We start from the raw sequence: 27,244 nt of genomic DNA on the forward strand, positions 1-27,244 counted from the left end.
CAGTATTCCAATGAACTGTCGCTTTTGATGATGTGCTCAAGAGGCTGAAGCGGGTCTTGAATTCACAGGCTCCTGCCTCCTGGTTAGAGTGCTACCAATGAGCTACAGTTAATGGCAGCTTTTCACTCCTATGCACAGAATGGATCTTGCTCTTAATATCTGTTTATAATTTTACATCTCATCAAATACACTTGTAAAGGAAACTATATAAATGAACTCATGGTAATGGCCGAGTCTTCCATGCCTGATAATTGGTAAACATTTGTTAACCAGGTCAATGATCAATATTCACTGATATAAAGGCAAAATACTGCGGATGCTGGAAATCTGCAACAAAAACAAAAAATGCTGGAAAAACTCAGCAGGTCTGACAGCATCTGTGGAGAGAAAGACAAAGTTAACCTTTCAAGTCTGTATGACTCTTCTTCAGGGCTATTCACTGTTCACAATTCATGACTCTTCTTCACAACTATTCAATATTCATTGATAGTTGTGCTACAATTTATTAATCTCAGTCTAATTTGAAAGCATTTAAAAATAATAAGTAATTTGAATGAAGTGTTTACTACACTTCTTCAGTTGATCAATAGCTCTGACCAACCCATTTGGTCGTGAGCAATGCAGATTCAGAAGGTTAGTAATTTAGTCCCTGGTTTACAATATTTCACTGATTTCATCCAGCATGGTTTAAAAAAAATGGTGATAGGAATTGGCCCAAGTGTCCTCGGACTAAAGAAGGGAACTTTCATTTGGGTTCATTCTCCTGATCATTGTCCGTTAACCCCTGCTGGAGAATGCATGTGTGTACGTTTTTTCATGAGAACAGGACTAGATTTGGCTGTGTAGCCTCTTCTGGTTAAATAGCTTACTTACACTCAAAGGCCAGGCTGGCACAAATAATGTAAAGATTTGGAAGGCACCTGGTACCCATGGAACCATAATCTTCATGTGGTAGCACCTTTAGAATAGAGCAGTTAAAGAGATTTAAGAGACAAATTGGCAATAAAATAGTGTTCTCCCAAATAAGGATAAAGTTGAACTAAATTGCTATCTCCACTATAGCAGCCACTGGAATGTGTACTTTTTATTCAAAGTTGCTTCATTCAAATTTTCTTTAGCACTAAATTCCCGTTTTATGGAATATTTCGATTTTGTTCTTACAAAAAGAATCTTAAATAGTTGGGTGTGGAGTGCATTGTAATCGAAGTTTATTTATCACTTTCACTTTTTCTAAAAGATGTTCTCTTCAGGCATTTGAAGTCAAAATATAACATTGAGTTACTCCTCTAATTCGTAAATAAATGAACTGCTCCTGAAGGAAATGACGTGAGGTGGAAAATGAGAGGTGTGTGTATTTGAATGGGAGAGAGCAGTGGGGAGCTAGGCAGGAATTATTAGATATTCAGAGCACATTACTGCCTGGTGTTGTAGAGACTGAGATTTTACACAGACATCGAGGGTCAGTGGATCGCTGACACTATGGCAGAAACTTCAGAAAAAGTGCCCATAGCCCTGGCAGGACCAGCTGACCTGGAGCAATGCCTGCCGCCTGTAAGTACCTTGGAGAGGAATGAAGTGCTGGTACTTTTAGAGTAATATTTTAAACTATGCAAACTTTAAAACGCTTATTAAACAGAGTTTATAGATTTGTAAATCATATAAATCTTAAGCATTTATTCGATCATGAGGAAATAGATTGCCCAGGAATTGTAAACAATTTGTTTTAATTGTTGTTTTATTATGCAAGATGTGCATTTTTAAATCTTTCCAAGATTTCAGAGTGGTTGACCTTGCAGCAAGTAAAGCTGCAACTCTGGAGATCAGTGCAAGTGGTAATGAAATAGTAGCTGGCAGGATAACGATTTTTATCCAGCAGACGTCATTTAATTGCATGGAGTTGGGTCCAATATAAGTTTCTCCAGAAACTTTCCTTTAAGATTTCAATTTCTTACTCATGGTCAGTTTCGAATGAAATCTACTTTTCAAAGTTGATGGTCTCAATATACAGGAGCTGCGTAGCGGTGCGGAGTAGTGTTTTTTGTTGTTGTTGCTGTGTTTAATGTGTTATTGGGACCTTTGCTTTGAAATTACCGCTGGTTTATGAGTTGCTCTCTGTTTTAAAGGCTTACACCATGGCCGTCAAACCCTCCAGCAGTAGCCGCCTGCTGAAGATCGGCGCCGTGGTTCTCATCACGGGCGCTGCTCTGCTCGTCCTTGGAGCTATTGGAGCTTTTTACTTCTGGAAGATCAATGACAAAAATGTAAGCAACGCATCCCCAGTATTTTGTTATATTATTCCCCACCTCTTCAAAAGAAGAAACGGTTAGCTGGGTCAACGTCTATTTGGTTTTATGGCAGCGATCAGCCTGTCTATGGGAAGTTTGATGGTCTCTTGGCTGCACTAGGGCCGGCTGGTGTGGCACCTTTGATTCATTGCACAGAATCGCCCCCCTATGCAGATCACTGTCTACTACGGGACTGCACCTAGCCCGGAAAGTGGCAGTGCCGTGCCGTGCCAGCACCCCAGCTCCAATTGCCCCGTTAATTTTGCAAACTAGAAATTTTGGATGGGTCTTGCAAGAACCCCGGGATTTAAATGTTAATCGACAGTGATGTACAGATAATAAAGAGTGACAACCCACTTTTGACTAGAGCCGTAATTAGAGCGTTGAAATGTAAGCAAAAATGAAATATGAACAAATTGGACCAAACTGGTGTTCCAGGTGTTTGCGAATTGAAGCAATGTAACAATGCTTTCCGCTCCGCATCCACTCTCATTTGTTAGCATCAGTTCTGTAAAATTTTGGAGCATATCCCTGCCCAAGCTAACACCCCCCACCACGGTCACAGGCGATGGTTATTTAGCAATATAGACTAATACTGGGTTAGGAATATTTTCCGCGATGTTTATGCTTGGTCATTCGAGGTAAATGTGGATTTTCAGCAGCCAGTGAAAAGACTCTTTTGAGCCAAAGCTGCTGTTTCCTCTAGTCAGGAGCCTAGGAATCCAGTTGAGGACAAGGCCCTCCTTATAGTCTGGAATTCCATTGAAGAGAGAGGCAGCTCTGTTGGCGCTGCAGAAAGAATCAATCAGTCAGGATTTTCCACTAGGTGGGGGATGAATGGTTATCATTTCTTGAGGACAGCTGCTTTCTACTCTTGGTGAAATACATATTAATTCACCTAAATAATTGACTATATTCCTTCTTGTTTATGGGTGACACAGTCTGGAAGCCAATGGAAAAGTAGGGTTATTGGTTCTTGTCTGGACCAGGGCGGTGATTTTCAACTGTTGTCTGTTCTGGTTATGCTGGGAAGCAAGGTAGGTGACAGTAGAAAATTGAAAAAAAAAACTGCCCGTTGGCCACGCGAGGCTAGCCCACCACCGGAAGCAGGTCGTAACCTTATTAAAATATTTAAATCAGGGTCCTATCCACGTCCGTTGGAGAAGAAATACGTTTACAAAAGGAAATTGGATGGGCTGTTGAGGGAAATAAACTTGCAGGGTTTTGAGATAGACCAGGGGAATGGGACTGATTGGATTACTCTACAGAGAGCTAGCAGGGATTTGATGGTCATACCAACTAGAGCCAATAACCCAATAATCGACTCTGGTGCCATTTTCATGTCTAGTGTGTGAGCCTAAGTCAGTTGCTCTCTGCCAGTTGGTACCAAGGCCTAACCAATAGTCCTTGAAAGGAGTTCAGGCCAGGTTTGGGCCTCTCACTGAAAACCATCAGACAGGCAAGGCACCTGTGCCCCGTCCACTGCCTACTCAGTGCGCTCTGACTGAAAGTTGCCTGCAAGACTTTTTCCCTCTCATGGTTTAACCTTTCTTTTTCTCTGCTTTCTTTGTTGCCTTCATTATTCATCCTTATTTTTTCTCTTCTGTCACCTCAACAAGCCTGAAGATGCAATCATTGGGAGAACATTTCACAGTAATACAGGGCTGGATTTTTTGCATGTTCACAGGCAGGTGTGGGGCTGTAAAATTGGACCAGACGCTATGGGTACTGTTCCAGATGCTTGCCCACTCATCCCCACCTCGCCAAACCTTTATCAGCAGTGTGTTAGGTGTTGGGATGCATGCCCACTCTGGGCTAATTGGTGGATTATATCCTGCCTTTGCTGGAGAGATTGGCACCAAGTGTGCAGCAGGTTTCACTACTCAGGCTGGTAGACAAGGGATGTGTGCATCCTTTATGGGCATTCTGTGCCCATGGAGGGCTTCCAAACAGTTTTTGTACCTCCATGTGTCCACCCCCCCCTGCCCTGTCCACCTCGGCCCCTCACCCCCCTCACCTGGGCCTATGAACCTGGCCCCTTGGGTCCCCAGGCTTACTGTAAAGTCGGGCTCCATCAAAGCATGTCTTCTTCAGGACTGGTTGCCGCCCTAGCAGTGGCTGCCACACCCAATGGTTCTGCTGAGGCCAGAGAGCAGCTGGCCATTTGATTGGCTGACAACCCTTGCAGGCAGGACATTCTGCCCAGGAGAAAGGACATTGGTGAAGCACTTGGGTTTCTTATGATAGTCCAACAGTATCATGGCCACTTTTATTGATACCAGCTTTTTAGTTCTAGAGTTTTTAAACTAAATTCTGATGATGCAATCATTGTGAGAAGATTTCACAGTAATACAGGGCTGGATGTTTTTGTAGGTTTACATGGGGCAGGGGTGGGGCTGTAAAATTGGGCCAGATGTCATGGGTACTGTTCCTGACACTTACCCACCTTGAGCCAATTAACAGGTTGACAGATGTTAAATGGCTGTGGGGCGAGCTGGCCAAGCTCAGTACGGTAGTTTGAAAATTTTGAATTCAGTTTGAATAATCTAAAACTAAAAAGCTGATATCAATAAAAGTGACCATGATATCATGATAATAGCTGATTGTTGTTGTGGTCCTGTATTAGATACTATACGGTACTTTGTACTATATACGGGGTCACTTGATCTGGGGGTTGAAGGTCAGATAGCATATGTTGGAACCGACTTGATAGAGTTCAGACACTGCAGATATGTGCTCATGTTAGGAAAATGTATTATCAATAAATTTAGCTCAGCTACAGTGTCAACAGCCTGCGTGCGTCATTAAAAAAAAAACAAGAAACAAGACATGTTCTCAGAAGTAAACTAAATACAACAGTGGAGGTTCTGAAACTATCGACAGAGTTCACTTTGGAGGGCAATCTTACTGGAAACTGGAGGAGGTTCTGGCAGCGATTCGAGTTGTACCTCACAGCGATGGACAGTGATTTAAAAAGATCCTCAGGTACAGTCTTCCATCCTTCATCACATAGCAGAGGAAGAAGCCCTAGAAGTCTGTAACACCTTCATGTTTGAAAGTGGTGAGAAACAAAATGACTTGAAAGAGATAATGGAAAAATTCGAAGCCTACTGCAGCCCCAAGAAAAACATCATGTATGGAAGATAAAGATTTGTTACGTGCATGCAAGGTGGTAACAACATTAGTCAGTATGTAACTGAGCTGAGAAAAGAAGCTAAATCATGTAAATTTAGAGAACTTGAAGAATCAGTCATCCAAGATAGAATAATTTGCAGGATCACAAATGATTCTCTGAGAGAATGGCTTTTGAGTGAAGTTGGTCTCATGCTGGAGAAAGCAATAAATATCTGCAGAGCAGCAGAGAAAATGAAATGCCAGATTAAACAGACAGAAGATGATGAGCTGCACACGGTCAAGCAGTTGGATGCAATTAAACAGAAACAGCCCCAGGAAAGAATAAATAGACAGTCTGAAGGTAAAAAGAATAAAACTGCTATTAAAACATTTAATTCAGCCGATGCAGGACAGAGCATTTACCATGTAGTTTTCTAGCCTATGGAAAGCAGTGTAAGAACTGTGGTAAACTAAATCACTTCGCTAGGATGTGTAAATCGAAGAAAGGGCACATGATTGCAGATGATGACACAGACACTGAAACTGAACTTTTCATTGGCGCAGTGACAATGAATTACAAAGAAGACAAATGAAAGGTTGACTTAAAAATGATGGTGAATTTTAAGATTGACACAGATGCTCAAGCAAATGTCATTCCCGTAAGCCTGTATTGTAAGAAAAGCAAAGAAAAACTGCTGACTAAAACAAAAGTGAAGCTGTCTACTAATACAAGTGAAAAAATTGCTGTGGAAGTCAAGTGCACACTTAAAGTGAACTACAAAAAACAGTCTCAAGCACTTCCATTCATAGTGGTGAAAACTGATGCTAAATCCATTCTAGGAATCAAAGCTTGTGAAAATCTGAAGCTAATAATGACTGTCATCACTGATGACATCCTGAGCGAGTATGAAGATGTGTTCCAGGGGATTGGCTGCCTAAAAGGAGAAAGCACCATCAAGATTGATAAAACCGTGACACCCAAAATACACCCGCCCAGGAAAATACCAGTACTGCTGAGAGACCGACTGAAAGCGGAGTTTAACAGAATGGAGAAACTTCACATCATCAAGAAAATTGAAGAACCCACAAAGTGAGTTAATCCGATTGTAATTGTGGAAAAATCGGATGGATATCTGCAAGTCTGACTGGATCCCAGGGACCTAAACCAGGCAGTACAAAGAGAGCATTAACAGTTGCTCACAGTGGAAGAGATCACGTGTAATCTAGCTGATGCTAAATATTATTGAGTTTTAGATGTGAGATCAGGCTTCTGGCAGGTCAAGCTGGATGAAGCTCCAATCCCTGAACCTTCAACGCACCATATTGGCATTACAGGTTTTTACGCTTACCTTTTGATATTAATTCAGCTCCGGAGGCATTCTACAAAACAGTGAAGCAGCTGTTTGAAGGGTTAGAGGGTGTGGAAACCTATATCAAAGATGTGCTGGTCTGGGGAGCCTCACGAGAAGAACATGACCAGAGACTGAGGCAGGTGCTGACCAGAGCTAGAGAAAGGAACCTCAAGTTGAAGAAGGAAAAGTGCAAAATAGGTTTCCATGGAATCAAGTACTTGGCACATGTGCTAACAAGTGAAGGACTGAAGCCAGACCCAAGTAAAATCGAAGCAGTTATGAACATGCCACCCCCAGAATGTAAGAAAGACTTGGAGAGGTTTTTGGGAATGGTGACCTATCTTGGGAAATTCATTCTGAACATGTCAGATCTGACCGCACTCTCAGAGAACTTCTACAAAATGATGTGGAATGGCACTGGGAACAAAGTCACCAGGAAGCTTTGACCAGTCTGAACGGAACACTGACCCAGATACCAGTGTTACGATGTCAGTCAGCCAGTCAAGATCTCAGTGGATGCTTCAAAGACTGGCCTGGGAGCTGTCCTCTTGCAAAATGAGGCACCAGTGGCATACGCTTCAAAGGCAATGACTGAAATACAGCAGCAGTCTGGCCAAATAGAGAGAGAAATGCTAATAATTGTTTGGCCTAGAACACTTCCACCAATGCTCACCTCAGATAACAATCCACAAATCTCAGACACTATCAAGTCCCAAATATCCACAATTCAACGGAATGGTGGAACGTACCATGCAGACCTTAAAACACCTGTTGAAGAAGGCAAAGGCAGACTGAAGACACCCCTACCTGGCTCTGCTGGATTTCAGGAATACTCATTAGATGGCAATGGATCATCTCCAGCACAGCTCATTATGAGGAGAAGACTAATAGCTATACTTACTGCTGCGCCCCAACTGTTATTTCCACAGCCAGTGAGCTGCAGCGTGGAGGACCTGCTCAAACTGAGACAGCAGAAGCAGAAGCAGAACTTTGGTTAAGGCACCTGACCTCTACCTGACCTGAACCTGGGAGAGGCAGTGAAGATTCAGCATGAAGGGATCGTCATGTCACTGGAATCACAGGAGAGCCAAGATCTTACATCGCGCAGACTCCAAATGGACAACAGTACAGGAGAAACCGGAAATTCATTCAGAAAACAAAAAGAACACAATCCTGCTCTGAACCAGAAAGAGTAGCTGAAGATCAAAAACCAGAATGCACCAGTGAAGCAGAGTCCTGAAAAGTATCCAAGCGGTGATAGTGACACAGAGCTGGAAAAGGGCCCTTGTCCTTCAAAATCACCTTTGTCACCATTCAGAACATCCAGTGGAAGAATTGTGAAAAACACCACAGAGATACAGAGATGAATAAAAGACAAAACAGACTGGTCAAAACAGAGTGAGAAAGAATAGATAAGTGATGTGGTGTACTTGAGTTGTAGAAAAGTTTTTTTTTAAAAAGGGAAATGTCATGATAATAGCTGGTTGTGGTTGTGGACTCCAATGTTAGATACTCTGCAGTACTCTGTATTATATCCGGGGTCATCTGACCTGGGGGTTGAAGGCCAGATAGCACATGTAGGAGCCAGTCTTGATAGAGTTCAGACACTGCAGGTATGTGTTCATGTTAGGAAAATGTGTTATCAATAAGGTTAGCTCAGCTACATGTTGATGGCCTGTGTGCGTCATTAAAAAAATAAATAAGTAACAAGAAACATGATACTGTTGGACTATCACTAAAAACCCAACTGTTTCACCAATGTCCTTTAGGAAAGGAAACTGCCACCTTTCCTCATTCTGATATATATGTGACTCTAGACCCTCACCAGCATGATTGACTTATCATGCCCCTGCAAGCCAGTCAGTTGTATCAAGCCACCACAGGTGGTCCAAAAGAAGGCCCACCACTTTGTGGCAACAATTGTAGGGCTCATTAGTGACATATAAAGTCTTATTCTGTTTCATGATGATGACAGTAATTGTATTTGGAGCATTAGAAGTTATAGGAACAGCCTATTTGATCCAACAAGCTAGTTCCTTTTCCAGAGGTCCATTTCATCTTCTCACCATTCTCCTCAAATTCTTCAGCCCCTTCTGTCTACACTAACACATCCAATTTTCTCTTGAAACTCCTTTGTATTTGCTTCAATGACTTTCTTTAGTAACTTACCTCTTACAATTTGGAATTCCCGGTGCTATATCTTTCCACCTTGCTTCCCTTCTTGAGAACACTTCTTAAAACCTACCTCTTTGACCAAGCTTTTGGTCATCTATCCTAATTTCTCCAAATGTGGCTCAATACCAAAACCTCACACACTTATGAAGCAGTTGGGATGTTTTACTACATTAAAAGGTGTTATATAAATGCAAGTTGTTCTTGCTGTTAAGCAGAATTATACTTTTATTTCAGTAAAGATGCTTTCAGTAAGAATTAATGTGATGAGAAAATTTTTGAATTACATCTAATCTAATTACAATTATTTCTATGAGTATCATAACTTGATCTAAGTTACTGACATGCAAGTAATTAGGAAAGCTAATAGAATGTTATCATTTATTGCAAGCGGTATTGAATACAAAAGTAGGGAGGTTGTGCTTCAGTTGAACAGGGCATTAGTGAGAGCACATTTGGTGTACTGTGTACAGTATTGGTCACTTTATTTAAGGAGGGATGTAAATTTGTTGGAAGCAGTTCAGTGAAGGTTTACCAGACTAATACCTGGAATGGGTGGGTTGTCTTGTGAGGAAAGGTTGCACAGACTAGACTTGTATCTGCTGGAAGAGTAAGAAGCGACTTGATTGAAATATCTAAGACCCTGAGAGGCCTTGACAGAGTGGATGTGGAGAGAATGTTTCCTCTTGTGGAAAAATCTAGAACTAGGGGTCACTGTTTAAAAATAAGGGGTCACTCATTTAAAACAAAGATGAAGTGAAATTTTTTCACTCGGAAGATCGTGAGTCTTTGGAACTCTCTTCCTGAAAAGGTGGTGGAAGCAGAGCCTTTGAATATTTTTAAGGCAGAGGTGGATAGATTCTTGGTAAGCAAGGGGGTGATAGGTTATCAGGGGTAGGTGGGATGCAGATTTCAGGTTACTCTCAGATCAGCCATGGTGGAGCAGGGATGAGGGGCTGAATGGCTTACTTCTGTTCTTTGTTTGTGGATTTAAATCATGTTTGCATCCTAATGCAAATTATCTTGTACAAAATAACAATTCAACATTTGAGAACAGATGGGATTTTTTTATTGTTAGTTTTCTCATAACTTTTCTAGCCTCAGATTTACCTCCTTTTTGAATAGTTATGAAACAGTTAAATAATATGCAAACACAGAAGATTATAATGGGATTTTGAAGTTAATATATCATTTAAATATGGCTAAAACAAAATTCTACTGTCTATCAGCTGACTTTAACCACCAGCTAAATTCCAAATTCAGCCGTTAGCTTTTCAGATTTTCATATAATGTTAAAAATTAACTTCTCCTTTCAACTTAATATGAAAAATTGAAGATCAATCCTATTAGTAGATCTGCCATCCTTAAACAAAGCAGTTGCAGCTGTTTAACCCTGAACTACACTAGATCTGTTATTGGAGTTGACCCAAGAATTTTGAAAGACTATTAATTCAAAGAAATGAGGGAACAAGTAAAGCATACAGATGAAGGGAGTTTGTTAACTCATCAACATAATTGACCATGCAGGATAAATAGATTCCCAAAACCAACCAGCTACATGACCTTAACTGGATCAGCAAACAAAGTAAAATTAAGAAAAAAAGGAAAATTATAAATACAATTGCCACAAGGAGAAAGAAGGGTTTCCCTGCGATGGAAACATGAAATTATAGAGAATGTGATCAGAGAGAACAGGGGTTTGGGGGTAGGGAGTTGTCTTGGGTGCCATAGCAACTGAGGCTAAGTATAACAATTTTCAATTGTATATTTCTGATCACGATGGCTAGAGGTGAAAACCACAAACAATGCAATGGGTTTCAAACTCAGCTGAGCACAAAGTAATAATGGAAGTCACTGTAGTCCCAGAGGCTGCTGTCTCAGAGAGAGATAACTGGTGGCAAGTTTAACCTAAGAGTCACCAAACCTCAGGTGAGGGGCGAGGTTGAGAAGGCAGGCCTTCATGGATGACCTTGGTCAGTATGGAAATTGAGCCCATGCTGTTGGCTTCACTCGTGCATTACAAACCAGCTGTCCAGCCAACTGAGCTGAATAACTCCCAATAAAATATTAAATATCCTGAATGGCCGCTTTCTCTAAATATTCACAAAGCAAAACAGGAGGAACATGCCCTCTCTAAATAAATATATCCCAAGTAAAATCAAATACTTTATTACAAATAATATGGAGATCCTAGACAGGTTAATTGGGCTCAAACCAAATAAATTTCCTGGTATAGATGGTATTTACCAGAGAAGGCAGGAAGAAACTAGGGAGGAGATTTGAGAACAATGATAATCATTATGAGGGAGGGGATGCTGTGAATGTATTAGAAGGTTGGAAGTAAGTTAATGTGCTTCCCATATTCATAATGGGCATCAGATCAGACACAGGCAACTACAGACACACTTGTCTTCCATTTCATGTTAAATAATGGAATTGATTATCAGTTGTATGTTTCAGTACCATCTGCGCTATAAGCCACCTAACAGTAGCCAATGTATATTTTGAAGTGGAGGTCTGACCAAACTTCTCAATTTCTTTGAGGAAGTATCCATTCAAGAGGACTATATAAGCCCAGTGGCATGGCGCACTGTGACTTTCAAAAGATATGGTCATATTAATTAGACTCAAAATTTTGTGGATACATGGATATGGAACTAGCCGAAGGGTATGTGACAACCAAGGATCAGGCTATTTTGCATCTGGTAATGTGTAATGAGGCAGGTTTAATAAATGATGTCAGAGTAAAATAACCCCTAGGAAACAGTGACCATAACATGGTGGAATTTAGCATTCAGTTTGAGAGTCAGAAACTTAGTTTGGAAACATCTGTGCTAAACTTAAATAAGGGTACTTACAAAGGAATGAAGGCAGAGTTGACTGGAGTGGACTGGGAAAGGAGTTTAGCAGAGAACATGGTTGATGAATAATGACAGACATTTAAGAAAATTGTTTATGACTCACAGCAAAGATATATCCCAGTGAGGAAGAAGGATTGTAAGAAGAGGATAAAGCAACCATGTTTAACCAAGGAAGTTAAGGAGAGTATCAAAGTTGAAAAAAAAAACATACAATGTGGCAGAGATTAGCGATAAGCCAGAGGATTGGGAAAGTTTTAAAAACCAACAGAAGATTACCAAAAAAATATAAAGAGGGAGAAAATAAACTTTGAGGGTAAACTAGCAAGTAATGTAAAAATGGACAGTAAGAGCTTATTTAAATATATAAAAAGGAAGTGAGAGAGGCCAAAATCAAGATAGGCCCCTTAGAGAACGAGGCTGGGGAAATAATAATGGGGAACCAGGAAATGGCAGGGGAAATTGAATAAATACTTTGCATCATTCTTCATGGTAGAAGACACTAATAGCATTCCAAAAATAACTAAACAATCAAGGGGCAAAAGGGGGGCGGTGGTGAGGGGGAAAAATAAATACAACAACTATCGCTAGAGAAAAAGTACTAGGGAAACTAATGGGGCTGAAGGCCGATAAGTCACCTGGACTTGATGTGTTGCATCCTGGGATATAAAAGGAAATAGCTGCAGACTTAATGGATGCACTGGTGGTAAGCTTCCAAGAGTCCTTAGGTTCTGGAAAAGTGCCAGAGGATTGAAAAACTGCCAATGTAATACCCTTATTCAAAAAGGGAAGGAGACAAAAAACAGGCAACTATAGGCCAGTTAGCTTAACATCTGTCATTGGGAAAATGTTGGAGCCTATTATAAAGGATGTAATAGCAGAGCATTTAGAAATGCATAATATAGTCATGCAGAGTCAGCTTCATGAAGGGGAAATCATGCCTGGCAGATTTATTAGATTTCTTTGAGGAGGTAACAAGCAAGATAGAAAAAGGGGAACCAGTATATGTAATACGTTTGGATTTCCAAAACGCATTCAATAAGGTTCCACACATAAGACTACTTAATAAGATGATAGCCAATGATGTTGGCTAGTATATTAGCATGGATAGAGGACTGGATAACTAATACAAGACAGAGAGTTGGGATAAGGGGAATGTTTTCAGGATGGCAACCTGTAACTAGTGGATAGCCACAGGGATCAGTGCTGGGGCCACAGTTATTTACAACATAAATTAATGACTTGGATGAGGGAAATGAATGTACTATTGCAAGTTTGCAGATGACACAAAAATAGGTGGGAAGGCAAGTGGTGAGGATGAACAAAGAGTCTACAGAGGGATATAAACAGGTTAAGTGAGTGGGCAAAAACGTGGCAGATGGAATATAATGTGGGAAAGTGTGAGATTGTGCACTTTGGCAGGAAGAATAGAGGAGCTGAATGTTACTTAAATGGAGAAAGACTGCAGAAGGCTGCAGCATAGAGGGATTTGGGAGTCTTTGTGCATGAATCCCAAGCTCATACATACGTTCAACAGGTAATAGGGAAGGCAAATGGAATGTTAGCCTTTATTTCAAAGGGAATAAAGTAGAAAAATATGGAAGTCTTACTAAGACTATACAAAGGACGAGTTAGACCACACCTAGAATAATGTGAACTGTTTTGGTCTCCTTATCTAAGTAAAGATATACTGGCATTGGAGGCAGTTCAGAGAAGGTTCACTAGGTTGATCCCAGGAATGGAGGGATTTCCTTATGAGGAGAGGTTGAATAGGTTGGGCCTGTACTCATTGGAGTTTAGAAGAATGAGAGACGACCTTATTGAAACATATAGGCCAGAATTTTCTCGTTGGCGTGCAGTGACGTTGATGTGTAAAATGACACGTGGTGATGTCACGCGAGCATCCCAACATCACTGCGCGCCATCGCGATATTTAGGTGGGCAGGCGCACAATGATATCCGCTACGTGCCCACCATTAATTAAACAGCTAGTTAAGGCACTTGAGACAGCAATTGTCTGCAATTTTTCGGGGCCCGTGCAACCTTCAGGACATCGCACAGGCGCAACAGGCAGGCGGGTAGGAGACATTTGTATAAACCTCATCTACGGGCATGATAAGAGAGGTGAGTGGGGTTACAAGTGGTATGTGTTGGATATTTAATTGTGAAAATTACTGATACTTGCCTGTGTGAGCAGGAATACTTCAAAACTCTTCACAGCTGCTTGGACAGGAATAACAGCCTTCAGGCCAGGACTCTACAATAAAGATCATTTTTGGGGCCTGCAGGTTTCAGAAAGCCTTCCCTCACTCTGGGAATGGAAGTTGTGATATCCACTGGATGCACTTCTTCAGAGAAGGAAGGGAGGTCCAGAAGGGGGAGGAGGCCAGGAGTCCACATTCATACTCAGGGGAGCCACCTTTGGGAGGAGAGGCGCAGACACAAGGGGCAAAGGGCCAACAGGAAGTCCAAAGCGGAAGGGGCCACAGAAGACGCCACTATCCTGCTGCCAGGGTTTACAGGTGGCGAAGCAGCTACCTCAATATGTCTGAGGTACAGTGCCGAAGGAGGCTCCGTCTCTCAAGGGAAACAGTCACCTCCACCTGTCAGATGAAAGGCCCTGAGATCTGTGCCAGCTGTGTGGGTGAGCACCCCATGCCAGTGGTGCTGAAGGTTATGGCTGCCCTCAACTTCTATGCCTCCGGCTCTTTCCAGGGATTGGTGGGTGATCTTTGCAGAGTCTCCCAGTCAGCTGTCCACACTTGTGTCAAGCAGTTGACAGATGCTTTGTTCAGGCATGCATTGACTTTCATCCACTACCGCTGGGACCAGGCCAGCCAGACAGAGCGAGCTAGAGGCTTCGCAGCGATTGCTGCATTCCCCCTGTGTCCAGGGTGCAATCGACTGTACACATGTGGCCATCAAAGCGCCTGCAGGTGAGCCAGGAGCCTTTGTCAACAGGAAGGGCTTCCACTCCATGAACGTGTAGATAGTGTGTGATCACAGGATGCAAATACTGCAAGTTTGTGCAAGATACCCAGGCAGCTCCCATGACGCTTACACGCTCAGTCACTCCCAGGTGCCAAGGCTCCTAAGTGCTCCAGCCTGGCTGGATGGATGGCTGCTGGGTGACAAGGGCTATCCTCTCAATAGGTGGCTCATGACGCCTCTCCGCCATCCAAGAACAGAAGCTGAGCAGCGGTACGTTAGGGGCCATGCCTCCAAAAGGACTGTGGTGGAGAGAGCCATCGGTCTTTTCAAGATGCACTTCCTATGCCTGGACTGTTCAGGGGGCACACTGCAATACTCCCCAGATCGTGTGTCACTGATAGTGGTTGCGTGCTGCACTCTCCACAATCTGGCACTGGATAGGGGTGATGCAGTGGACGAAGAAGATGTAGACGCAGTTGCTCCGGCTGCACACGATTAGTCCAGCAGTGAGTCCGAGGATGAGCATGCACAGGAGAACACTGAGGGGGTAGACGCTGACCCAGGCATACTCCAGGGAGGCAGTGACACCCACGAAGCTTTAATCCAAAGAACCTTCAGCTAGCCCACCACAGATGGACCTCCAACACATACCAGAGGCAGAATTTTACGGCCCCGTTTAGGTGGGGATGGGGCGGCAAAATGAGGCAAGCCATTATAAACCCCATTGACGACAGCAGGAACGTAAAATCCCACTGCCGTAACATTCTGCCCCAGGGCTGCAGGCTCCATACTCGATACCTGAGTGCAAAATCTGCCTGGATAGGAACATTAACTAAGGGCCTTGTCAATGAAGCTCAATGTCAAACAACTCACTCATAACATCATGGGTTCCTGTCCACCTGCAGGAGCAAGGAATCACCCTGAAGCATACTTACATATCAAAATTTAATGATATAATAAAATGAAGTTCAGAAACAAAAAAAAAAGGTGTTGCACATCATACCAAGTGGCCATGAACTAATTGTGAGGCAACATAAAAGCACCAGTGAGAAACCTGTGGTGTGCCTAAGGTGCCTTAAATTTACACTTATGGGTGCTACATCTAGGTGCTCCCCCATCACTGACACTGGCATCTGAGACAGACTGCTCACTGTGCTGTCCTGTTGGCCTCAATGACCTTGGCGGCTGTCCTCTGGCCCGTGGAGCCTTTGATGGCCCCGCCTGGGAGGGAGCGGCCAGTTCCACAGGCGGCATCTCCCCAGTCGCCGCAGCCTCATCGGATCTCACAGTCACTGGCAGAGGGACGGAGGATCTGCTGCCCTCATCCGGAGTGCCCTGAGAGGAGCCCACAGAGACGACAGGCAGCTCCTACGCCAATGTGAGGTTGCTTTGGACCTCCCTGCTCACCGTAGACGGATCGGCACTGAGCTGGGATACTTGGTGCCCAAACCAGTTCCCACACTGACGCTGACCAGCTGAGATCAATGCCGCTCACAGGAGCCTGTCAGTGAGAGCCGCCACTCTCTCCATGGATGAAGCATGGCGCTTGGCCATGAGGCTCATTGCATTGGTAATGCTCTGCGTGGAATCCTCCAGCATGGGCACCATGCCACACATAGCCTCATGTAATTCTGCCAGATCCTCCCGCATACCCTGCCGCACTTCCAGCATTTGCTGCCTCACGGATGACTCCAGAGGCACATCATCAGCCACCAACCACTGGTGCCTGGTCCCCTGCAGTCCTCCGACTGCTGGCGCCCTGGGCACTCTCTGTCTCTGCCCGCACCACAAGTGAGTGTGAAGTGCTCTCACTGCTGTGTCCCGGGACAGTAGCCAATGATCTAATTTCCACGAAGGGGTTAGTATTTGCGCTGGTGCCTGCCTGGCACAGATGATGTGATGTTGGTGAGTGGATATGTACAAGGCCCTCTGGTGTGAGAGGTGGTCCCTCTGCCTCGTCCTCCCGGCCCTGCTCCGGTGATGCTGAAAGGAAGAACAAGGACATTTGATTAGTTACAGTGCAGACAATGTCAATGTGCATCCCTGTCCCCCAGATTGTTATGCGCTCATCCTTCCATAATCAATGGTCAACCCATATTGCAAACTTCAATCACTGAGCTTTCAGCAGTGCCATGGCTGCTGGGACACACATGGTGATCTCAGTGCTCGGCAAACATACCTCCCCATGGCACCCTAGCCTCACCACCACCGGTGGACCTGGGCACATGGTACCTCTCCAGGTCCATGACCTGCTGCTCAAATGGAGTCACGATGGTCAACTGGGCCTGGCCTCTGCCAGTCCGCACCTGCTCAACTGAATCGTGTGCAGTCTTATTCTGAAAAGGGGAGAAGAGCACTGAATAGTTCAGCATGTACCTGGATTCCCATCACATCCCTGCCAACCCAACCAGAGTGGGACATTGCAGGGCTCCAGTGCTTCATTACCCTGCAGCTGCCACATACTCACACAAAGAAGCCAGGGCTGACGCCCCCCTCCTTGCCCAAATGCTGCCTCCATCACATTTGGTACCACACGGTCTAACCTTGCAAAGCAAGGAGGCACAAGCGCGTGGAACGCAAAGGCCAGCAGATGGATTGGTGCCCCGCTACCTGGAAGCTCCCCTCCAAGCATGTTAGCACCCTGACTTTGACATGCTTCACAGTTCCAGCACTCTGCCTAGGTGCAGATCCTTGAGTTTGCCCCCGAATCTATACTCTGGATGTTAGTGTCACACATGCTGTGGGTGCAGAACCCATCTTAGCACAAATGTCTCAGGGTGAGCTAGGCATAGGCAATATCTGCTGGCCCACCTAGCAAGGGAAATATGTGAAGGATTCAATGCTGTAATGCTCTCAGAGTTGTTGGGGGGGTGGGGCCAGGGCTTACGACTGCATTAACTCTGCCAATTAGTAAGGAAATCAAGGATTTTGGGGAAAAGGCAGGAAAGTGGAGTTGAGGATTATGAGATCAGCCATGATCTCACTGAGTGGCAGAGCAGACTGGATGGGCCAAATGGCCTACTGCTGCTCCTATGTCTTATGGTCTTATGGACAATGGGCATTCATTAGCGATGTTGAAATGAATGAGGTTGGGGTGAGTGGGGGCACTCAGTTGCTGCTGGGACCACTATTGTTTCTAATTTATATAGAAGACATGGTTCAGAAACATAAATGCAAAGCTAAAAAATTTACTGATGATAATAAAGGCAGAGAAAGGGTGGGGAGGCCATTCAAAAATTACAAAATGATTTGGACAGGATATTGTAAGTGGGCAGATCAGCTGGAGATAAAGTTTAATGCCAAAGAAAATAAAGTGCACATGAAGGAAGAAAAATAAATTAACGTGCTTACTCAGGAATGGTGATAAAATAGCAAAGCCTGAAGTTGAAAGAGATCTAGGCATCTTAGTTGATTCAATGCAGTATTCAAAAAAGCTATTAAGATATTGAACTACATAGCCAAAATGGTTAGAAGAGTAATGGTCAAATTTTATAATGCTCTTGTCAGGCTGCATGTTGAATACTGCATTCCAATCACCAAGAAAAGAAAAATATTTTGGTGCTGGGGGCAAGATTGAAATAAGGCTGGTTCGCCGAGTAGGGCTGAGATGTGAGGAATAATTGAAATATGTGGACTTATCACCCTGGAAGGAAGGTCCATGAGAAGTGATCTTACAGGGGTAGATAAGATGGTTAACTGTACAGAAAAAGTTAACCTAAAATATTACTTTAAGTGTAGAACTATGGTACACAGATTTACACTAGTGCACGTAGCTTTAAGAAAGATATCAGGAAGACTTTCTTCACACAAGAGGTAGATGTTGATTTTGTGTGCATAAAATGGATGATAGATAGAGCAGTCTGTTTTACACTTTATTTTATGGAAATAAAAATTGGAAGAGATATAAGAGGAGCTGATTCACTAACATTTTTACACAATTGGACAAAGTCAAAATGTATCTCAAAGAATAGTTAACATGTGGAATAAACTTCCACACAGAATAGTGCAGGCACTAACCTTGGAATCTTTTAAGAAACAATTGGATGGCACAATGGGGTGATATTAGGATCTGTGTGAAACAAAATAAGGGTGAATGGCCTTGCACATCTGTAATTATCTTGTGACACCCTGGAAGAACACAAGCGAATAGGGTGAATGCCACACTAAATGTTCTAACTGTAAAAATGCTTTGAAAGGAATTTCAATTGTAAGGAACATCTTTACATTAAATGAGTGTTCAAAAATAAAAATAGGGATTCTGCCCCAATTATTAGTCTGGATAATGGTTTTCAGAACAGTAATGAATTTGAATCCTTGTACAGCATTAACCTTTTGATGTGAGGAACGATTGAGTGATTTTGTTAGCTAATACATTTTGCTTCAATTTCTGAGTGTACTACCAACAGAGCTGGATCATGTTGCACTTTTCTCTACTAAGGCAGCATGTCAGTGCTCCTAAGTAAAATTAGATGATTTTCCAAGGACATTGCACAATCTCTGGCACCCACCCACTTATTCTTCAGTGTAAGTAGCCATTTTATGACATGCTGTGTTTAGATAAATGGAAGCAGGCAGCCTTGCCAACATCTACTACTTCATCTGAGAAATTGTGCAGTTTTGTAACCATTTGCACAAATGATGGCTTCAGATGAACTGCAATGAATTAAAACAGGTGGATAATATAGCGCACAGAGAAAGGAATTAATTACATTAATGTTTGCTCCATCAAAATTGCTGATGTATTAAACCCAAGGCCATTCAGTTGGCAGCTTAACAAGTAGTAAAAAATATTCAAGCGTACCTAATCTAGCAATCTGATGAATGATACCTTTATATAATGCATTGCCCATAATACATTCCTTTCTCTCTGACAATGTGACAATTAAATGGTTAGCCTTTATCTCATATTGCATTAAAAGATACTTTACAATGTTGGGCCTTTTTAATTTGTTTGGCACATTCAAATTTTACTTATTAACTTACTAAAGAAGTCCAACTGGTAGGGTTTGGGTTTTTATTTGTCATTTGCCCACATAGTTTTTGATCTTAGCCACAACAATGGGAGCTCTGGAGTGTGTGGAAGGCTTCCTTACACCATTAGGGAAGGGGACTAAAGGAGACTCTCAATCTGAGTAGACCCTGTACACTGTACAGTAGCTGGTTTAAGGGCCATTTTGGAGAAATTTGAGAGCAAGTCTCAGTAGTAAATTAAGAAGGTTTTCCTCTTTAGGACTTGTATGTAAACTAATACCTAGCTGAAGTATATAGAGCAAAATCAGACAGGACTCTGCTGCAGTGACCAGGGCCAGATTAGCCATACAGGAAATTAAGAGAGATCCTGAATGCTCCAAAGCGTGGTTCCAGTGTGCTTTATTATCTGCATCCTCATCTATTCATGAGAGTGCCAAAGAATCCCCAAAACTTCTGGGTGCAACCAGTCCACCTCTAATAATACTTAATCAACCCCACCTGATTTTCCTTTGTGCTTTCTCAACTGCTAAAGAGGAAATTTGCCTCTTTCCCTTCTCACCTCTTTTCCAAAAGTGGCAGCCTTATACAGAATACTTAGTCTAAATGATCTGAACTTAGTACTTAACCATTACCTGAGAGTAATAACAATGTTGGTTTGATTACAGATATACAATATGCATTACAGCATGAGCATCAATGGAAAAGTAAAGGATGGATCTCTGGAAATTGACACTGAAAACAACCTTGAAACATTCAGAACTGGAAGTGGCAGTGAAGAGGCAGTGGAAGTTCATGATTTTCAGACTGTAAGTCAAATTGTATTTTCCATCTTGGGAAGAGCAGCCCGTTATTAGATACCTTCCAGTTCCTGGCTTACTTACATGTGCATTGCCAATAATAATAATATAGTAATTGTATATTGTGAATTACATCTTTTGCTATTGATTGAAATCATCTTCATAATCAGGCTTCATTTGAATTTGTTTGGTACAGCATCAGCATTCAAGAAACAGTCCACTGATTAGGAAGCTGAGCCAGAAATCAAAACTTTAAAGGAGGGATAAGCTGTCTTGGGGAGGGAAGTGTTTGGGGAAAGTCACTAAGTGGATGGCAGCTGATGACAAGATTTTTGTGGGGCTGGGAGGAACACTAATCCTGGTCCCATGCAAATTAGTTGCACCATGGTTTCTATGACAGTCATGGAGCTCCCTGCAGCAGTTCCTGGTTAGGTTACATCTTCATCCAGTGAGCAAACCCTGCATATTCTGCTTACTGATACCTGCAAATTGCATGGAGATCCTACAACCAAGGTAGCACCACAACTTTAATATTCTAATAAAGATCCTGCTTGCTTTGGGCAGAAGTGCTTGTTGCCCATTTTGAAGGCAAGTCAGGTGAACCTTTCGCATTTAAAAAAAAAACTCACCTGCTTACTGCATGTTTTCCACTGTGAACAGTCTGAATGAAAATTGGTGTCTTGTGATTCCATATAAAACAGTTTTGTACCCATTTCCTGATTATTTTGGTATTAACTCTTATGTGATCAGCCAGGAAGTTCACAGTTTGAGCCTTTCATACATTATAAAGTGTATTGCAAAGAACCAAATAGATCCTAACTAATAAAAGAGACAAAAGAACTTGCATTTATACATGAATTCAGGATATTCCTGGATCCCTTTACAGCCAATGAAATGCTTTAGGAATGCTGTTGTAATGTAAGAAGCATGGCAGCTAATTTGTGCAGCCAAAAGTCCCACAAACCGTACTGTAGTTATGACCAGTTTAGTGACTTTAGTTAAAGGGTGGATGTTGGCTAGGTCACCAGGGAGAGTTTCCCTGCTTGTCTTCAAATAATGCCATGGGATTTTTTTTTTAAATGTCCACCTGAAAGGCACATATGATCTTGGTTTAAGGTCCCACTCTCAGTACTGCACTGAAGTGTCATTGTAGAATATGCACTGTCTGGAGTGAGGTTTGAACCTACAACCTTCTGACTCAGAGCACTAACACTGAGCCATGTCTACTTAGGCAATGAAAGCCTAAGAACAAAATTAACCATTTGTAAATGTAGAATTTTTCTTGTTTTGTAGCAACTTGAGAAGAAGTACAGATGTGTTTATGGATTGTTTAAGAGTAGCTAATTCCTGTATTACAGGGGATTACAGGAATTCACTTTGCTGGAGGAGAGAAGTGTTACATCAAAGCCCAAGCTAAAGCACACCTGCCGGATATCGAGAACCTGAAAACTGAAGCAATTTCATTTGAGCTGGTAGGTGTTACATGATTTTAATTTCTAATGTTTTTAGAATAATAAGAACCAGGTAACATAATCTTTAAACGAAGAAAGTAAATATACTAATGCCATTTGGAGCTTGTAGTACCTTTCAGTCAAGTGGATGCATAATTTGCGGGCCCTTAATTTCTCCAGACCTCATTGCTACGTCAATCAACAGAAGATGCAGTTTGCTGCAGGGCTAGATTTTCCCCTTGAGTATGACATTCAGATTCACAAGGGAATCTGGCCTAGTTGCCCAGATACTGTGAAATTCATACAGTTGGACAGCTGAGAAAAAGCATCTGAAGTCTATTCACCTACTGTCCCATAGGGAAGGCAAGAAAAAAGAAAGATCTGTGTGCACAAATAAAAGGGTTGAAGTCGCATTGCAAAAGTAAAACAAATAGGTTACTCTGTCTGTTAAGATAGCAGACAAAGTAATTACTAAAAGCATATAAAGAAAATTCAACGTAGAAGCCTTTAATATTTGTCGTGCCCTTATTAAAAACAGAACAATTTGCATATGCCAGCCAGGCAATAAGTCTATTTTAAGTGAACAGTGATGATGCATTACACCTTACTTCCTACCTACTATTAGATGCCCCAGCCCATCTGGGATAATTAGTAGAATTACTGATATGCAAATTAGGTGCAGTTGAGATGGGAAGAGGTGGCCCCTTAAATAATGTCTGTAGTGGGTCAAAAAATTGAAATATTGAGAACTCCAGACATGCTTTAATCTCAAGAATGTGATGTTTAATTAGATTTTAATTTTTGACCAGGCACGTAATACTTGACAGCTAAGGATTTTGGACAAAAATGGAATTTAAAGGGCTATGTTCAATTAAAATTTTAATTGAAAATTTAATGTGCTTTTTTAAAAAAGTGATAAGTTTTAAAGAACCGTGGATGTGAGTTCCTGGCCTGTGGGCTTCGAAAGCACTTTAGATGGTTATCCAGGATTGCTGTTATATCTCTGACATGCAGCATCATAACTTATCATGGTAGTATATTGGATTGCTATGTCAATGTACAGCTAGGATAATCAGTTTTAGTACCTTTACAAGCATGAAAATGGGTGCCTAACTCCTTTAAATCACCAGGTAGAAACTCCTTCAAACTGTGTTAACATTGTTAGAGAAAGGAACAAAGCTATAATTGTGATGGTGTCAGTGGTCAAGAGGATGTCCATGTTCATTATGGGTCCCTGTATCAAAAGAGCTGGAAAGAGGTTGTGTTAAACTTCCAGAAATAGAAGGAACATGACAGAAAGTGAAAAGGTGACTTTCACAACAAAGGCACAAAGGGCAACAAATTTAATTTAGCCAATAAGAAAAGCAACAAGCCTCATTATATATTCTTGTCTGATAGCCCAGAAATCCATTACCCTGTTGAAATGCCTGAGCTCCAGGGAAAACATTGCTTGATTGAAAGCTCTGGTTTTTTGATCTCTACTATCAATTGCACAATGTTTATTTACACAAGATTAAGAGATTTTGAGTGTTTTTAGTTTCTACTGTTGATACTTTAAAGTAACTGGATGATTGACACTTACATTGCCCTGCAGTAAAAGGACTTTATTATCATAGTGGAAATGAATGAATGAATGACTTTTTAAAAACTTTTTTTATACATCTTATTGCCGCAATAGGATTTATTGGTTCTATACAGTGTATAGTGAGCCAGTAGGCAATGAAGTGCCATAGTTTGACATGGGGTGGGGGGGTGGGGGGGTGGGGGGGGGGGGGGGGGGGTGGGGGGTGGTGCATGAGGGGCCATGGGGAGTGTGTGGGGCTGAGGAGTCAGGCCTAGGGGGCCATACTTTTTCATTATAACTGGGACAAAATCCCACAGCACTGTGGCCAGACTTTTAAACAGCCCGCCTCGGCACCCAGCAATCCTCGTGATTGCCTCCAACCTCTTTCCAAGTCAGCTGGCCCAACTGCAGCACACACCCGACTCCCAGCAATGAAAATCCCATCGTTGCGGGCACTTTGTAAGCACACAAATCTGGGAATTTTCCTGACTCCAGCGACCCATCTCGGTGATGAAAATCCAGGCCTGTAGCCTTACTCAACTTTTTTAGCACAAATTATAAGAGATTGAGAAGATAACTTTTCCTGACGAACATACACTTTGTAATATGTCAATGCACTCCATTTATAGATGAAATGTTATCCAATATGGGGGAAATCAATTGAAGATTGCAGATACATTGGGACTGTTCATGCAAAGTTCTCTATCATCACATTTGATGTGGCAGCAACTCTCCAATTGTTCTATGGTCTGGATTGGAGATCTTAAAAAGAAATTCCAAACAAATGGCTTGGAAAATATTAGAGAAAAAGAGTATTCTAATAAAACTGATGGATTTATATGATTTATAAGATGTCAAGCAGTCCACTCTTGGCCCAAAAGCTAATAAACTTGAGCAGCATTTGAGACCTAGGACTGTGGATTAAAGCAATTTAATGATTCGGAGCTGGCCTCATTTTGGCAAGTGTTTCTCAGCCCATCTCCAAAAAAAGGCTGGAGGAATATTTGAGGGCATGTACAAAACACAGAATATCCAATTCAAGTCACAAGGGATTCAAGTTATTACACCCTTGCATTAGGATATAGTAGGGTTAGACATTAGGCAGTATTGGCACATTCCCTAACTGTAAGACACTTAGAACTCTATGCAGGAGTGGGGTGGCCAGCACTGCATTAAATTTGTAACATTGACACTGAGATATAAGTGGGAATGTTAGCTAATACAATTCAAGATCAAAAATTACTTCAATGATGGACAAGGAGCTCTTTCTTTATTCATCTATAAGTGTGAATATGTGTACTTTTGTGATTGATGAGTGACTATAGGGGCAAGACAAGCAGTTGGCTGAAACTACATCAGTGTCGGAGATTTCCTTCATTGAATTGAGTGATGAGGAGACTTCCGCAAATCTTCCACGTCGATGCTGCTTCATCCTCCAGTGGCACATTGTTGGGAGTCCTCCCATTAGACATTCTTCATCGATATTGAGCTTGATTCCTCTTTCTGTACTGAAGTTAAGACAGGATCGTGATTACTGTAGTTTTCTTGAAAGCCTTTCTTCATGTTTTTTAATCTATTAGTTTATATTATAGAAGAGTCCATATGTGATATACACCTCCAGTAAAGTACACCAATTAACTAGGTGGAATGTAAGCGTGACAAGTCAATTGGCTCAGTAATTGACTAAATTTTTTATTCCATTAGAGAAAATGATTTAATCCTGGAAAGAAATATGCAAACCATCATAAATACCAACCAAATACATTCTGACACCTACATGGTAAAGGTGCATTAAAATATCCCCCAGATGGGAGCTGATCCCACAATTTCAGAAAGATTATTAGACATACAAAATAGCAAAAGTTTATTTTCTTGACAGTTTTCTTGCTGGGATACAGGGCATAATCTTGTTGAGGCATTGGAGGTCTTGCCTGCCAGCTGGAGAGCTGGCAAGAGACCTGCGATGCCTCTTTCCAGGAAGACCCGCAAAACCACACGCCAATCAGGCAGTGGTGAGGCCACTGGTGGGCCTTCCCCTGGGGGCAGAAGTACGGCCTAGTCAGAGCTGCTAGCCAATCAGAGGCTGGCAGTTCTTGCACCCTGAGGAGGCCATGGCTGCTGCTGGTGGACACCCACTGGAGTCCCAGGATCATGAGGACCCTGGAAACAGGTAAGTACCGTGGGATTTTCTTCACGGGGGGTGGGGTTCGTTGGGGAGAGGAGGGAATGGGGGCATTGAAAGCAAGGGCAGAGGGTTGGTTCTCAGCTCCCACCACTCCCACCCTCCCTGATGTCCAGTCCCTCTATCAAGCACTGATTGCCTTTGATCAAAGGCCCCCAACCTCCCCCAAGGTGACAAGTGACAAGCTGACAGGTTCGGCAGTCGTGCACGCCTCAAGGTAACAGGCCCACTTAGGTTAAACCCAGCGGTGGCGTGATGAGACCTTAAGTGGTCATTAATTGTCTACTGTTGTCCATAATTAATTGTCCACAATCGTTGACCCTGGGTCTTCCTGCCAAGAACTTAATTCTTGTTGAGGAAGAAAGGCGACAGGGTTCAGGTAAACCTCCAACCTGCCTAAGTAAATGCCCTTCCCGCTACAAGCTCACCACCAGTGAGAGCAGAAGGTTCCATCCAGAGTTCTCCATCAAATAATTCACCAAAGAGGCCATTATCCATGTGTGCACCTTCACAGCAAATCTAGCCTGACTTGTATGCTGTGTTTACAATTCAGCAACTGGGAAAGCTCAAAATGGTTTTAAAAGTTACAGATCTGAGAAAAGATATTTGCAATGAAGTACACCTGCAAAAAAATTAAAATGGGACCACGTAGCTCAATTCAAAGTTGTTAAGGTAGTGATGTACTTAAGCGGAATGAGTTCTTGCCTGTCTGGTGGTAAAAGTAACATATAGTTCACAAGAATTAAATGAAAGAAAAGATTGTAAATCTTAAGGAGGTGAATATTTAAGATATAAAAGCTGTGTAAAACCTACCAACAAGCCAGAACAGAATGAGTGATCAAAATATATCACTGAGAGACTTATGTAAGACCAAAGTTTGAAAGTGGCAATAATACAGGCAAAATGCAATTTGGACCTAAGTAACACACACTCCACTACATATGTATGAGATTTAGTAGTGACTTGAGTGCAAGCAAGTCCATGGTTGAAGTTCCTTTAAAGATTGTCAGACAGGTGGAAGCTCCTTTCAAATGGGTTTTTTCCTAAATCAATGAATTTGAGTTATTTAATATGCAGGTAAAAATGTATTCAGTATGGGATTTTACTCACTGAACAACTTGAATGGCAAAACATGTTATCAATCAAAGTCTCTACTTTCCAAAGCAGAGGGGCTGAACCTGTCCTGCAGAGAATCTAGAATGTGAAATAGGAGGTAAAAAACTGAGAAAAGTGAGAAGCTTCATTTAATTTTATATGGAACTTCCTACCATTGACGTTTATAACCCTCAAATTTAACATTCTGAAGCAGACTCTTCACTCTTCCTTCAAGGGACCCAGAAGCCAAAGCAAACCAATAATATTATTATGTGTGACAAGCACCTGCTTCAAGTAAACTTGTGGGAAGTCATCCCTACTAAATATTTTATTTGGTCATGCGGTAAGGTACTAAGCTATAAGTCACCCAGATTCATGGTAGAACTAACTGAAGGAAGATCTCATATAAATTGAGACACTTGTAATGTATGTTGTGCTTAGAATTGCCAAGTGCTCCTGCGAAGCAATGCAT

At 42.2% G+C, this 27,244-nt stretch overlaps 1 protein-coding gene across 2 annotated transcripts in view; it reads left to right on the plus strand.

Moving 5' to 3' along the window:
• The first annotated feature begins 1,349 nt into the window (after nt 1–1,349).
• cnmd (chondromodulin) overlaps nt 1,350–27,244 on the plus strand; it is a 70,182-nt gene continuing 44,287 nt past the window's right edge. The window contains exons 1-4 of one of the 2 annotated variants that reach the window (XM_041199504.1): nt 1,350–1,551; nt 2,124–2,261; nt 20,349–20,489; nt 21,839–21,952. In XM_041199504.1, coding sequence (XP_041055438.1) covers nt 1,480–1,551; nt 2,124–2,261; nt 20,349–20,489; nt 21,839–21,952 — 465 coding nt within the window. In that variant the 5' untranslated portion in view covers nt 1,350–1,479. Of the gene's footprint in view, nt 1,552–1,817; nt 1,958–2,123; nt 2,262–20,348; nt 20,490–21,838; nt 21,953–27,244 lie in introns of those variants that run through there. The other variant, XM_041199505.1, reaches the window with a different exon arrangement.

Source organism: Carcharodon carcharias, chromosome 11, assembly GCF_017639515.1.
Source record: "Carcharodon carcharias isolate sCarCar2 chromosome 11, sCarCar2.pri, whole genome shotgun sequence".
NCBI lineage: Eukaryota > Metazoa > Chordata > Chondrichthyes > Lamniformes > Lamnidae > Carcharodon > Carcharodon carcharias.